Here is a 15694-nt window from a genome sequence, read left to right as displayed (position 1 = left end):
CAGAGTTAAGCTGAGGTAGAGGAGCATTACACCGGATTATAAAACTGCTGCAGTGTGTAGCAAGTGCTTTGTTGATTGATGAGGAAAGAGGGTCAGAAAACCAGCATGGAGAGACCAGAAACAAAAGTTTATTTTTTTAATACTCTACCATGTAGTTGCACAACTGTAGTAACGTTATTAGTTTTTCTAACACTGTTTTGCCCATTTAACTAACAAACAAACAAACACCATTCCACAATTTATGTAGGGTTTTAGTGATATTTTGTGTGGAAGGAAGAAGGGCTTGCTGTTTGTGTGTGTGTGTGTGTATGGAATTAAAACAATACTTCCCATCTTGTTTTATTAAATCTCTTGCTACACAGTGACTGCAACTAGCTTATGTGTAGTTTAATGGCAGGCTTAGAACACTTGCATTCCCTGGAACCAGCTGTTCCATTCCTGACAGAGTTGACTTATCTGATTCTGTGCTTTCCAAGGTATGTGGGTTGAGTTCCATGTAGTCTGCTGTCTGAGTCTTTTGGAGGAGATCTTAAACAATGAGATCCTGTTTTTAGTCTGAATGGATGTGTTTAAAAAACAAAACGGAATAACCACAAGGTCCTTTCTTCAAGAGAAGGGCTTTGTTCTGTTGTTCTTGTTCAACATTTCTCTTTTCCCCACTATTGTGCACACTGGGCTGGCTGCACTCCTTTGTAATACAAATTCCAAGGTGGTGTCTGTTTTGTCAGTTGGGGTGGGGTATTTATATGTGTGACACCTGTTTAATATTAACTAGTAGTAATGCGTAAATTTCTAGCTTGTCAAGCCCAGAAGGATTTTCACAGGTGGAAAGAGTAGGTACCTGTCTTAACATGTCTCCAAACAAGTTTTCAACTTGCCCATTTAAAATTCTTTACCGTAATGGTTCAAAATAATGTTCCTAAATTGCTCTGGCCCATTGCTGTATAGTATTGTATGTAGCCTTGTATATAAAAAGCCCGGTGAAGATTTCTTAACACTGATAACCAGTTTACACACTTCTAATTTGGGGCCTGTCTGTGCCAAAAGTATTAGTGCATGTTAGCACATTTGTCTTCTGCTGTTAAGGACATCCCAAAATCTAACTCCTTTTAAAACAAATAGATACTGTGTGGGAAGAGCTTAATGTGTCTCTAACTATTAGGCAGGTGATGGTGTTAGTGCACAGTTACAGCTATGTGGTAGACGGATGCTGACACTGGGAATATAATTATATAATTTAAATTGAAATGTTGGGATATAGATCCACAGAAACGAGAAAACTATTGTTGAATTACATTACTTGGACGTAACAGCAGTTTCTCATTGTTCCTCTGTTGCCGAACATGTAGGAGAGATGATGTTGTTTACAGGCAGTGCGGGTATAAATCTGAGTGGTGAGTGCAACTGTGTGTTGTTATATCATCTCAGTATTCCTCTTCTGATCACTGTCAACTTGGTGCACAATAAAGTGGTCAATAATTTGTCAACTTAATGATGTACAACTTTGCCTTTATAGTTGGGCCATCTTGATCTTGCCTTGCAATAGTCCTCTAACTGTCAGAAAAATCCCTATTTATAAAGAATCCTACTGACAATCCCTCAATCTTAAAGGAACATTAGTAAGACCCCTGGTATGCATTGTGTGTGATTTTAAAACAGATTATGTAGACTTCATAAGATAGCGTAATTGAGCGAAGGCGCCTTCTCAGTGGCCAGGTAGGGAAGAGGAGGGGAGATGCAAGGGATATATGGGACCCATGGCAGTATTTTGAATGAGGGATAGCAGCAGTTGGAACCAGGGGTTTAGGAAGCTGTTGCAGCGTTTTGGACAAGGAGAAAACCTAATGCTGTCCAGAACAAACAATGCATTGTGCCTTTTAACTGATACAGTGGCATGTGCTCTCAGTGCATCTGATTTAGGAAAAATAGCTTTTGTCCACTCTATTGGATTATCTGGAATATTGGAGTCTGGTATAAACACAGTGCACTGGACTTGTTTTGTCAAAAGGAAACTTGGTCTTACATTTCACGTGTACACTAAATGAAGGGGGGAAATAAAAGCTTGAAAGATGCATGTTGCTGGGTTGAGATAATACTCAGTGGCAGACTGCTGAAGTCCTGTTGAGACCTGTGATCCCACTGAAACAGATACTGAACTTAAGCCTCAGTTCCAGATCAGGTGTGGTAAGGTTTGTGTGTCAGCACCTGGCTTCTATACACTACAGAAAATCTGAAATTACTGTGAGAATCACCACTTATCTAACACAGCTGTTTTAGTGCAGTGTATCCTTCAAGGCAACTAGCTGCAGCTCAAGAGTTAGCTGGGGAAATGGCCACATGAGAATAGTTGTGTATTCAGTTGTGGATACAGCTTCATACTTAAAAAACACAAAACAAACCACAAACAAACAGAAAAAGTTAGGATCATTTGTCTGACCATCTGGTGTTGTGGTTGTAGATGCACCTGTAACAACCTGTTATGTCTTTAGTTTACGTTTAGCAGGAAGAAAAAGAAATGTACATCTTTATATCTTAGTAATTAAAATGGGAGTCTGTCTAGTCTTGGCTTGACCCTCGCTTTGGAATTAACACTGAAACAATTTGTACCAAGAATCCTTATTTTGGAAATAAAAGTGCATATCTGACTACTCCTGAACCTTTTATTTAGTGTAAGAAAAACAAAAAATACTTCATTGGTGTTTAAAAACAACCATTCTGCATTAGGGTTTATGAAAAGCCTGATTTTTTTTTTAAGTGGTTAAAACAAGGAAATTGAGTTCAAACTGCTACTCTTAAAACTGGGCTTTTTGAGGGTCTTAAAACAATGAAGGGAGGAGGACATCTGTTAGCCAACTTAAACTTGATGACCTAAGTATGAGTGACATTCAGAGTGAAATGGCAGGTAAAATCCACCTTGCATTAGCTAACTTGAGTTAACACTATTTATTTTCACTACCCCAGTGAAAATAAAGCTGAAGTCTTTTACAAGTGTTCAGCATGACAACACTTTTCTAAAGTAGGCAGATATCCTCATTTTTTGAAGTGAGAAGAAACTTGAGGCATGTAAGTGCCTTCCCCCAGAGTCATAGTTTTTAGTAATTGATCTGGAGTCTCGACTCATCCACTGAGGTCTGATCAGGTCTGCGTTCTTTGAATATAGTATTAACAGAACCCTAGTTCTTTGTTTCAGACTATATACAAGTCACTGCTGCATGTCAGGTCCATTTTGGGCTAATGCTCATGGATAAACCCTATCACTACATTTGTTTCAGCTTTTTTTAATCTTTTTTTGTGTGGCCAATGATAATGAATGTACTGCTTGCCCACAGAACAAAAAGGATTTTAATAATTTGTGTTTACTAGTTAAAACACATCGCTCTTGTAGTCTGAGATGGCATGGTCTGAATCTCTGAAGAAAGTCCTATTCTAGATTATATGTAGTATTCACCACTAAAACAAATCAAGGCTTAACTTGCTTAAGCCCCTTAATGTAGTGGACCTAGGTGTGGCTTAGTGAGAGCTTAAAATCATGTGCTCTTGCTGTATGTTTTGTTTACAAATGTGGGTTTTTGGTTCAATGCTCTTCATTTTACATAAACGCTAATTTGATTGTCTAATACATTTCTTTATTGCAAAAAAGGGTTTGTTGCAGCTAATGAGTTCCTACCAGTGTATGTTGTTGTGTAATAAATGCACAGGTTAAATGGAAATGAGGATTTCAGAGTTCTGCCTCAATCTCACCATTTTATGAGTGTATTAAATATATCCATGCTTGTTAGACAAAGCCCTTTTGGATCCACCTGTCAGGTCAAATGCAGTTTTTCTTCAATAAATAATTGGGGATGAACTTGATATCTGGTTAAATTTTTAAATGGGGAGGAAGTAGTGTCTGCTGGCTAAACACACAACTGGAAGTTAGGATCCTGGGGTTCTTCTAGACAGAATTTTGTCATAGACTTGCTCTGTGAACTTGGGCAAGCCACTTAATCTCACTTTGCCTCATTTGCGGAGTGGGTGGGATAGTAGTTGTCCACCTCCTAGAGATCTTGGGACATATTTGTAAAGTAATGTTTGATCCCTTGTTGAATAGTGCTATAGAAGTACACAACGCATAGGCCTGGTCTGCACCTAGAACTTAGGTTGACCTGGCTACATGGATCAGGGCTGTGAAAAATGTTGTGCTCTGAGCACCATAGTTTGGCCCACCTAACCCCTGGTGTAGATGTCTCTAAGTCAATAGAATGATTCTTCTTTTGACATAGTTCCCATCTTTCAGAGAGGTGGACTACCTACATTGATGGAAAAGCTCCTTCTGTCGATGGAAGAAGCCTCTACACCACAATGGGACAGCTGCAGCACGGTAGCTGTGCACTGTAGTTTAAACGTATCCTTATTGTCTGAAGGCTCCAGTCCTTTCGTTCAGTTAACCAAAGGTGAACAGTGGGAAGGCACTTCAACCTGTGCAAGTGATAACCTTCAAACAACTGGTTTCAGAGTAGCAGCCGTGTTAGTCTGTATCCACAAAAAGAACAGGAGTACTTGTGGCACCTTAGAGACTAACAAATTTATTTGACCATAAGCTTTCGTGGGCTACAGCCCACTTCATCAGATGCATGCAGTGGAAAATACAGTAGGAAGATATAAACACAGAGAACATGAAACAATGGGTATTACCATACACACTCTAATGAGAGTGGTCAGTTAAAGTGAGCTATTACCAGCAGAGGAGAGAGAAATTTTTGTAGTGGTAATCACAATGGTCCATTTGCAGCAGTTGACAAGAAGTTGTGAGGAACGGGGGTGGGGGTGGGGGATGGGGGGGAGAGGGGAGGGCTAAACATGGGGAAATAGTTTTACTTTGAAGTAAAACTATTTATTTCCCCATGTTTATTCCCCTCTCCCACTGTTCCGCACAACTTCTTGTCAACTGCTGCAAATGGACCATTTTCATTACCACTACAAAAAGTTTCCTGTCTGTCTGTCTATCTATCTATCTTCCTACTGTATTTTCCACTGCATGCATCCGATGAAGTGGGCTGTAGCCCAGGAAAGCTTAAGCTCAAATAAATTTGTTAGTCTTTAAGATGCCACAAGTACTCCTGTTCTTCAAACAGCAGAATTTCTGGGCAAGAATTTAAAGATTATCCATGTCTCTGACTGAAGATTTTGTTTCCAAAGAGGGAATCCAAAAAAATTACTATTTTTTTTTAAACAATGGCTAAGAAAAATGATAATTGATGCATTTGTGTTTGAATGCAGCCGCCCACATTGTTTTCCTGACTCTGCCTCCACACATTCCTTCTAAATGTTTTATCAGCTTAATCTATACTGACCAAAGTAATATTTCTCTTCAAGATTAATTAGTGGGGGCCTTTCTCCACAGTTGTTGTTGGTATAGTGGAGTGCCAGCTCTGGTATAGTTCAGGTTTAGAATAGCGTTCTGTTTCATGCTGGACTTCTTTAAGTGCTTTAAAATCTCCAATGTTACTTAGCCATGGCCTGCACTGTGTGTGTGTGTGTGGGGGGAATCGATCTAAGTTACGCAGCTTCAGCTATGTGAATAACGTAGCTGAAGTCGATGCACTCAGATCGACTTACCGTGGTGTCTTCACTGCGGTGAGTCGACTGTTGCTCCCCCGTTGACTCTACCTGCGGCTCTTGCGGGGCTGGAGTACAGGAGTTGATGGGAGAGGGCTCGGGGGTCAATTATCGCATCTAGACTAGACACGATAAATTGATCCCCGCTGGATCAATCGCTGCCCACTGATCTGGTGGGTAGTGTAGAAATACCCTTTGATTCCTTTGAAATTTGGTGTGCCTTATGGGAGAAAGTGTAGGATTAGTGACCCAAATTTGGGGTCATTTGGAAAGGGGTTCTTGAGGTACTTCCCCTCCTTTGGGGGGAAAAAAAAGCAGCTTTTCTTAAGATTCATGGATTCTACCAGGGCTGCAATCCTGGCACAAGGGCCTTAATTGCTCGAGAGTTAACCCTAGAGAGTGCATGGCACCCAGTATCCCTGGAGGGAGCAAAATTGGAAATGGTATTAGGGAGAGAGTTTAACTCGCTAGTTAAGCATGTGCCTAATGCTTATGCACCAGCTGGATTACCGTGCACACAGAGTAGCCAAAAGGCTTTCTAGCCTGCCAATTTCCATTGCAGCTGGTCAGCTAAAGGGTGTATGCAGAATCTCTTGATCCTGATCTACCCTCAGCCAATGTTCAGTTTTCTGCCATTGAATTGATAAGGTTTGAAGGCATGTTGCTAAAATCTGTCTTTAAAATAAAAATGGGGAAATGCAATCAAACTGTTTTTGAAAATAAAATAAATTAGACATGTGAATGCGTGCTGGGAGGTGAAGGAGCAAAGGAATGGGAGGGAGTAAGTGGAGAGGTGTTTGGGACTCCAGCAAGGGGAGGGTGGATTATGGTGATGGGGGGTGCGGAGAAGGGTTGGAGGGCTCAGGTGAGGGGGGATGAGGGTTCTTCCCTTGTAATGATGTAATTCTCCCAGGTTAAAGCACTTGGTTTCAAGGCCTAATATGCTGATCTTGCTGTATGTTTTCATTTCTGTCCCAGAACATATGGAGGCTGCAACAAAGAGCATAGTTGTCTTGAAAGGTTCATGAAGTTGCTGGAACCTGAAGATAACTCATCCTCCCTTTACTGATGTTTGTCTGATTAAGTGTATCAGGTTCCTCATGTTGGTTTTGTTCTGTAATAAAGTGGATGCCATAGGAAAGTACATACTGTACTAGTGTATTTACTATACTGTGGTATTTCTGATAGGTGGAATATATACTGCAGTGGAACATACTGTACTATGGGAAATGCAAACTCTTTAGTGGTAACCATTGTAAGTGTAAATTGTAAAGTACAATAGACAAAATATGCCAGAGAAATGAATCCCCTTTCTGTAGAGTTTACGGTCTAAGTTCATGGCACGTGCAGTGCTGAACAAGCATAAGATGAGGTTGCTGTTGACAGTTGGTTTCATGGAATGATGACCTTTCTGATGTTTGAAGGAGGGAGGGAGATTGTGAGGCTAGGTGTATCTTAACTGGGGGGCTGTCCCAAACATGAAATGAACTGTAGGAAAAAAATTGTCAAGTCAGGAGTGTAGATGAAATAGACAAAGGGAGCAGTTAGGAGAGAAATTTGGGCACAACTTTTGGAGCAGAAGGGGAGCATAGGAGATGATGAAGGTAAATGTTGGCAGGGGCAGAGTGGTGACTGAGAAAAAGCAAGAATTTAATGTAAAGAGGTTTGAATTTAATGTGGAAGGGGAGGAGGAAAAGCTGGTGTTTAATATGTGTTTAATTCTGAATTGGAGGGCTATCTCTGGGGTAGTAAGTTTTACATGGGGCTATGGGATAGCAAACATAAGAAGCTTGTGCAGTTCTGTCCTCAGTGTGGACATATGAATAATTTCCCCTGGGTGATGCAAATAGACAGTTTGTTTTGAACTACTATTTAATACCAAAATACACATAAATATCAAGGCAGTCATTCTGTTACCTGTAAGGGTTTGTAATGTCCAAACAACTAAGTGAGCTGATTTATCTGACACTCCTACAACTTCTAATAGGGAGGTGAACTGTGCTAAAATCTATGGGTTTTATTTAACGTAGACAGATAGAGGCTATGAAGGCCATTTTCACTGTGACTTGTGGTAAGGCTTGAAGCAGATGAAGAAGAAACACCTATTCAAACACTCAGTTTCTAGTTTGACTGACACTGGTATGATTTGGCCTGAATATTACTTATTAATCCATTCTTGACATCATTACAAAATATTTTTCTTCAGGTAGTTGTAATATCTTGGGGGTTTTAAAATAATCTCCTAAGGGAGGGTTAATGACAAGTTTCAGAGAATAAAAATGTAGCTTTTATTTCTCATTGCAGCAGAGTGGCCAAAGACCATGACTGGCCTCCCAAGTACATCAGGAACTACCGCCAGTGTGGTAATTATCCGTGAGTCAAAGATGTATGTGGCGCATGTCGGAGATTCAGGAGTGGTGCTGGGAGTCCAGGATGACCCCAAAGACGACTTTGTTAGAGCCGTGGAGGTGACACAGGACCATAAGCCTGAACTTCCAAAAGAAAAGGAGAGAATCGAAGGGCTTGGGGGCAGGTAACTCTGTGTTTTGTTTCTCATTTCAGTTTCTCACGTCACTGTCCTTGTCCTGCTGATCGAATGGGTTCAAGTCTACTTATGCATTCGCAGCTCGGTGAACCTGTTTGAACCTCTTCTGTGTTTCTGCCATTTGGGCTTTGACTATCCAGTGGGTTAGCCGTGGGGAAGTAGCTGTGTTATGTTAGTGTCTGGTACTAATGCCATTTTGCTGGAGGTTTATGGGATGGGCGTGATTTTTGATTTCCGAATGGAAGCCCAATGAAATCTCCAAAGTGAGAAGTATATTTGGGGTTCTGAAAAAAGTGGGAAAGGAAGGGAGGGGTGGTTGCTGACTGACCTTGTTCTCCTTGGCTTAAGAGTATTTGAAAGAGAAATTTGTTTTTCCATGTAAATATTAACTAAGAGATGTAGAGCACTTTTTCTATCAAATGAAGAAAATATTAAGGTTTTGATCACAATGTAGTGTTCATTTTGCAGCTGGTAAGGCCTCTATTTGAATACAGTACCCTGTACTGGCAAAAGATGATATCTTCCATATCTAATTAGGATCTATCTGCTCTATAAAAGTAAAATTTCTGATGCATTTTACATTGCCCTTGAGGTAACAATGCCAGCTCTGGAACAGGCCTTGCAAGACTTTTCTTTAAATGAAACTAAGATCACAAATAAATAACAGAACACTGTATTTAAACACTGTAAATCTGAATATTAAGTCATAGTATTTGAACATTGCTACCTCCTCTACTTGCCAAAGCTGACTTTGGGTTTCTTTTCCATGAACTGACTGATGTTAAAATATCCAAGAAGGAGTCGAATTGCAGTTCATGCATGTTTCCTATAGCTGAGAGGTAGGGGAGCAAGCAGGAAGCCTTGTCAGATGGCAACCGTGAAACAAACCTCAGGGCTCAAATCTGGCTCAGCTTCATATGATCCCTATGTTCTTTTGTTCAACAGTACTGCACCAGATGGATGGGCACCATTCCCTTCTTTTAGCGGTTCGGAGCACAGAGATCACTGAAGGTTTTCCTGTTGACATTGTTCACACAAGAACCCTGTCAGCTCATTAACCTTCAGATATTGGTGTCTTTAGCAGGTGGAAGCAGATCAGTTGGCTGCATTTGGGATAAGAGGTTTCTGAAATGATAACTTGCTGTTTCACTAGGTTAGTGCCTGTAGATGTTACAGGTTTCCAAATGTGCTTTTCTGTCACTGGCTGAAGGACACAGAATATATTTTGAAATTCCTAGTTGCAAGTGGGCAATTCCCAGAATCTCCTTTTTTACAGGAGTCGTGGGGATTGATATTGTCGTCTTGTTGGTGGTCCTTCAGCTTTTCCCAGATTGGTGACTAAACTGGCAGAGACTGCCCAGCTACTCCCAGAACTGTGAGACATGCCACTGGGCAGGAGTATGGTGGGATTGTGCTAGCAGGACATCTTCACTTCTCGTGAGAGAGAGGGGAAAAGGTGATGGGAGAAGAGGAGAATTGGATCTGCTAGTCAAATTAAGAAAGCTTATCCACTAAAAATCTGTTTAAATGTCAGTGTGGGATGGGATCTTCTTCCAGGCAGAAATAACATTAACATTATTTGGCCATTAGGGTTCCAAATGGGCATGGTAAATCTGAGGACATAGTCTTTGTGATCCTTCCTCCTATGCATGTCGCACCATGCCACGCAATAATGGGGCTCAATTCATCACTGATGTAAGGGCTTCATAGTCCCTGGAGTTGCACCTGGAATAAATGTCATACAAGGAGTTTGGAGGCTGCTCCATAGCGTTTCTGTGTCTAGTTGCCTATGGCTATTCCATAAGTGAAGCTAGCTTTGGTGCCTGGTCCATAACTTCTTGGAAAGTAAGCTTATTACCAACCTGCATCAGTGCCTTTTTCCACTATCTCTTCTGGGTATATAGCTTATCATCTCTCACCACAATAAGCCTCTTATTCCGCATAGCTTCTCCTTCATGTCCCCAATAACTTTTATATGAGCAAACTAATTTCACTGCTCAACATCTGAGAGCAGGTGTTAAAATTTAAATGTAGAGCTGTTTCTTTCATTTGGGCTTGAGAGCAGATGATGACTATTCTGTTGTTTCTGCCTCCTGTTGCTACTCTAGCAAGAAAACCTCTACATTAAGACTGTTTAAGGTGGCTCTTTTCAGTTCTTTTTTTTAAACCACTCACTCCTGCTGCTGACTGTCAGAGCCATGGCGGGTAGTAAAAATGAAAGAGAAAACCCTAAATAACACTGCCCCTTTGGGATTTGACATTGATCTTATGCAGCCCAGCATCTCAGGGGAACAAACTTCGTTTGTCGTCTCCTCTGATGTGAGGGAGACCTTTAGTGGCATTCGGGTGATCAGCAGGAAGCCAAAAATCCCCACAGCTTTTCATCTCTTTTTCTGTCCCCTTTGCCTCGTCTGCCAAAGCTGGGCTAAAAACCTCAAATTATCACAATTTCACTGTTTTCTGAAGGATGCGTCTACACTGCAGGCCTTAACTGAGGTCATAGCATTAATTCCATACATAGGAGGCCTAACTGTTTCTGTAACTTAAACCATACAAAGTCAGCTGGATTGTGACTAATTGTTTTTTTAATCTCCACCCCTTTGTTTCTAATACCTCTAGTGTGATCAATAAGTCTGGTGTGAATCGGGTTGTCTGGAAGAGACCTCGGCTGACTCACAATGGCCCTGTGCGGAGGAGTACAGTCATTGACCAGATTCCATTCCTGGCTGTGGCACGAGCGCTTGGTAAGTGGTGTCCAGGCCTAGCGCTGGTGAAGTAAGAGACCTAAATGTTGATGCCACAGAACAAACAGTGTTATCTTCTTATAAAAGGGAAGGTGTCCCTGCGTAAAGAGGATCAGAGCAATGTGAATAGAAAATTTCCCAAATAGAGCTGAAGAGGGCTTAATGGGTGAGTGATAGCTCTCCCCTGTGATATACAGAACGTGTGTCCCTGTTAGTCTTGCGAAGTTGGGTTCTTCACTTCAACACAAGTTTTTTTTCCCCCTTAAAGGTGGTATGTATGTGAGCTGGAGGGCATTCTGAGTCTTCTCTGTTGAAATAAATGGAAACCACTCCAGAATGCCTGATGGGGTGATACCTGCATTATTGCAGCAAAATGTGAAAGACCTGATTCTTCCCTTTGTGATACCTACTATTTTCCATCTCAAGATCTCAGGAAATAATGGAAGAATTACTGCCAAGTATAAGACTTAGCCATATATTTGTACATATATATTTTTGCCTTTGGTGGTCCCATAAAAGGGTTAGTAAGGGAAGCATGTTGGGCAGAATCATGTTCAGAAGGCAGGTTGGTCATGTGTTTTGGGTCTGCCATGTATTGTGTAAGAACTCTTGGAGGAAAAGCTTTGTAATTTGGCAGCAGTTGGCAAAAACCACTTGATGTCCCTATATGCTGAAGTCTTTTCTAGTCACTTTCTTCCCCTGGATTTAAATGCTGAATCTAGCTTTGTATGTACAGCTCTCTCTCTTCCTTTCCCCTCTTTGCTCTTAGTTGGGAATACTCTCTTCACATCTGAAGAAGACCGGTGTGTACAGCTTTTAGGAAAGGTGATTTCTAATTCTTGTATTTTTCTTATAAATACAATACCATGACTTCACTCCTCTTGGGATAGATGGTCAGTGCTCTTGTGACTGCATCATTGTCCCTCAACCAGCCAGTAGAGGCTGTCATGTGAGGCAATCTGGCTTCAGAAGTGTGCTGTCTCACTTAGTAATTGCTTAGTAATATTGCTACTGGCTTACAAGCCAGTGCTGTTTGTGCTTCACCTGAAACCGTCCAATGCTAAGAGCAAGTGATATTACTCTTTTGTGTGACAATAACAGACACACTAATTTGAATTACATAGCAAGTGTAGGTATTGTGGCAAACTTGGGGTGTGGAGAAAGCACGATGAGAGATCGGGTGAGGAACATGGCTTGACATGGCGAAAAAGTAACATGACTGTTCTTTAAAGAAGGGGGGGGAGGGATAGGTCAGTGTTTGAGCATTGGCCTGCTAAACCCAGGGTTGTGAGATCAGTCCTTGAGGGGGCCATTTAAGGATTTGGGGCCAAAAAAAACCACATCAGGGACAGTACTTGGTCCTGCTAGTGAAGGCAGGGGACTGGAGTCAATGACCTTTAAGGTCCCTTCCAGTTCTATGAGATAGGTATATCTCCATATATTATTATTTAAATTATATTAGTAGTCTCTGTGTAACATCTTGCAATTGTTCATTATGCTTCAAAACCCCTGCGGGAGACATTATCCTTGTTTCGTAGATGGTGAAACAGAGCCAGAGAGGTTAAGTGACTTGCTCAAGGTTAGGAGACCTAGAGCTGTGAAACAAACCCAGGAATCATAACTTCTAGTCTTGTACTCCAGCTACTAGGCAAAACATGCACTTGCCCCCCTTTCTTACAGGTGAGCATGTATTGCTCTGGAGACTGTAAAAGGTAGAAGAGTTTTTAATTTGGTAATAGTTCATTCTCCCCTTTCTTTCTTCCTTTTTGTGGTTTTGAACCGGTCATGTGAATTTTCCAGAAGGCTTAACGGTATTTGGGTCTGATTCCTCTCAGCAAGTCAGACAAAAGAGTTTTGGCTGGGTTCTGTGTGCAGATGGGGTTTCAGCGAATGATCCATCTGTTAGCTCCTATTGTGGCCTTTACAATTCTCATCTGGATGGAAAGGGTTGCTGGAGAGTCTGGGTGCAAGAGAGGAGAAAATGTCCTGTGGCAGCAGTTCTTGTGTTCGAAGTCAAGCATGCTCGGATCTTTAAAAAGATGTTCCTAGATGACATGAAGATGCCAAGTTTACAGTGGTTTGAATGATAGTGTTTTGGTGCAAACTCTTCACATCCTCTCGGTGCATGAGGTATGGCCATCCTCTTGAGAAAAGGAACCCAGCTGTGTTCCTTTCCCTAGGACCCAGATGGTGCACAGATGCTCAGTTTGGAAACAGGATTTGACTCCATGAGGGGCATGCTGGCCTCAAAAACTGCTTATGCAAGGCCTATCACAACTAAAATCATTGGTTTTCATGCTACTAAGCTCTGTTTGACCACTTGGCTGGCTCCTAGCATTGCTGCTCTGGTTGGCACCAACACTTCATGCACTGGAGTCTCTCCAAGTAATTCCGTTTGCTCTGACACTAATAACCAGGTTAACCCAGACATACTTTTCTGTTACCAGCACTGTAGTCAATTTCACTAGTTACTAGTACAGCCAGAGGCTCCGCTGTGCCTAGATTTGGGCATTACGCTAATTTTTTGCAGGATGCCAGTAACATAAAATATAGATACCAGCTGTACAGGTAGCTAAATGATTGTCTAGGCCAAATTTTTTTGCCAGGGGAATGTCAGTCTGCTAAATAGGCATTCCCATCTGCCTCTAGCAGGCAATGGTACAGAAGTGCATCTGCTCACAGGCTGCAAATTTCTGAACACAAACCAGGTAACTCTATCTTGTATGTTCCCAGCTTTTGCTCTTCTGATACTTCGCAGTATATTAATGAGATTTCCCAACTTCCTGCAGCTCATGTCTGTTTCTTAATTGTTTTTTATTCTGATATGGAAATAGAGACATTTTAATTTTGATGATCTATTGATTTTTCCTTCTCTAAACCTGGTCATCACTGTAAGGAATGCAGTGAACGTTTTAAATATAGCCAATGCCGTAGATGCTATAGAAAAACAAATATTTGGACAGCAAACATGAGATTGGCACAGTTAATGAGCCATCCTGTTGAAATTAATTCTCCTCAAATTCCCCTTGCTCATCTACTTTTGGCACACTATCCTTCTGCCCTGAACTAAACAGTGGTGCTGTATATTCTTAAACAGCATCTGTTTTTCACTTCAGTGGTGACTGTAATTAAGTAATGTATGAAGTAATCTATTTATAGCCTATCAAGCCCTCTATCGGATGTGTACGTTTTTAATTAGCTACTTCTCTGTAAAGTGCCTAGTGTGCTCTTGGTGCTATGTAAATGTATGTAAAGTGCCCGTAGATCATCTTATGACATGCTATAGGGGTGCATACGATTGTATTGTAATTTAAACATAAATATTTGTACTTAACTCTTCTGGAAAAAAACCCACCTTACTGTAGATTGTGCCCAGTTTGGTTTGTAATGGCTATTTAATATACACTGTATAACGCTCTCAAGCCACTCCTATTACAAGCCACTCCCATTTCAGGAATAGTATTGCAAAGACTCCACTGACCATGCTCACAGACAGCATTTTGGGGAGAAATCTCAAAGAGCAGACTAGCCTCTCCAGAACAGCCATTCTCCAGAAAGCATGTGGTAAAATAGATTTCCCTGCCTCTCCCTCTCCCTCTCTTTTAGAAAGATTGCCAGATGGGTAGCAATTCCATTACATTCTTTATCAAAGTTACATTAACCCATTATCTTCTGGCTTCTGCAGCGACTGCTGTGATCAAATATGGCTGCCTTTCAGTGCTCTATGGGTGAGTGGCTGGGTACCTGGTAGGTAGCACAGGGATGCGACTCTTGCTCCCATGTACTTGGTTCAGTTGGAAGAAGTAGTTAGCTTCGATGTAGAAGAAATAATTCTGAACTAAATTTCTGGTCTGTTTTTATCTTTGTTTTCTGGTAGCATCCAAAGGCCCCAATCTCTATCTGGGCCCTATTATAATATGTTGTGGTGTACAGACCTAGCAAGGACGTTGTCTCGGCTCTGAATAGCTTACATGGTAATTTTAAACAGGAAGCAATGCCTGAGTATAACAATGGTAGGAGAAGAGATTAAAGCAATCATAAAATCATGTAGTTATATAGGCCGGCTATGCGCACAACTGGATACTTATGAATATTTCTTTAGCTGGTATTTATAAGTTATCTCCTGCTGTTCCACAGCCTGGCCAAGATTAGTTGGCTAATACCTTGTGGGCATCGTAGCAGGAGTGGGTCTCGAGAAAGCCTCGCAAATCATGTGGGCAGTTTCTTGATGGGGCAGTGCCTTGGATCTGAACCCAATTCTTATTTTCTGTAGGATTTTCATTTTTTTGTCCTCAGGAGGACTGGTCCAGAGCCGAAATCTGTAACTGTTAGTGCGATTATATAGTGTGAGAGGAATAGTAGTTGCAGTTGAATAGTTCTCTTAATTCTTCATAATCAGTGAAACCTGTACTTAGGCACGCCATAGTTAAATTCTTTACTTGACATGGCCACTTTAAGTATACCTTTGTGATTTCTTGTGTCCGTATGCATGTTTATAATTTTTGTATGTGTGCGCTAGGAAAGCCAGGTTTTTTTGGGTGGCTGCATAATATAGGTTTGATTCTAATTTTAATAAGTACATTAGGATTCCTGCTGACACCTAAAATAGATGCATCATATACTGGGGCACTAACACTAAATGCATAACACCTACAAGAGTCCTGGCTCTTACAGAGTTACTTATGTAGGAGAAGCATATCAGAGCAGCCCATTGAATGCCAGAATTGTCTTGTAAATTTTTTTTTCATGTGCATGCCATGAAATGCTAGGGTGGCAGGTCTAGTTGACCTCAGATAATCTAATTAGG

General features: G+C 41.2%; 1 protein-coding gene across 2 annotated transcripts in view; it reads left to right on the top strand.

Annotated features, from left to right (window-relative positions):
- Positions 1-15694, top strand: part of PPM1D (protein phosphatase, Mg2+/Mn2+ dependent 1D) — a 44967-nt gene that overhangs the window by 12728 nt on the left and 16545 nt on the right. For both annotated transcript variants that reach the window (XM_030537083.1, XM_030537082.1), the window contains 2 exons: positions 7903-8131; positions 10763-10887. In XM_030537083.1, the coding sequence (XP_030392943.1) occupies positions 7903-8131; positions 10763-10887 (354 nt within the window). The remainder of the gene's footprint in view (positions 1-7902; positions 8132-10762; positions 10888-15694) is intronic.

This window comes from Gopherus evgoodei, chromosome 17 (assembly GCF_007399415.2).
Source record: "Gopherus evgoodei ecotype Sinaloan lineage chromosome 17, rGopEvg1_v1.p, whole genome shotgun sequence".
NCBI lineage: Eukaryota > Metazoa > Chordata > Testudines > Testudinidae > Gopherus > Gopherus evgoodei.
This window is presented reverse-complemented; position numbering and strand designations above follow the sequence as displayed.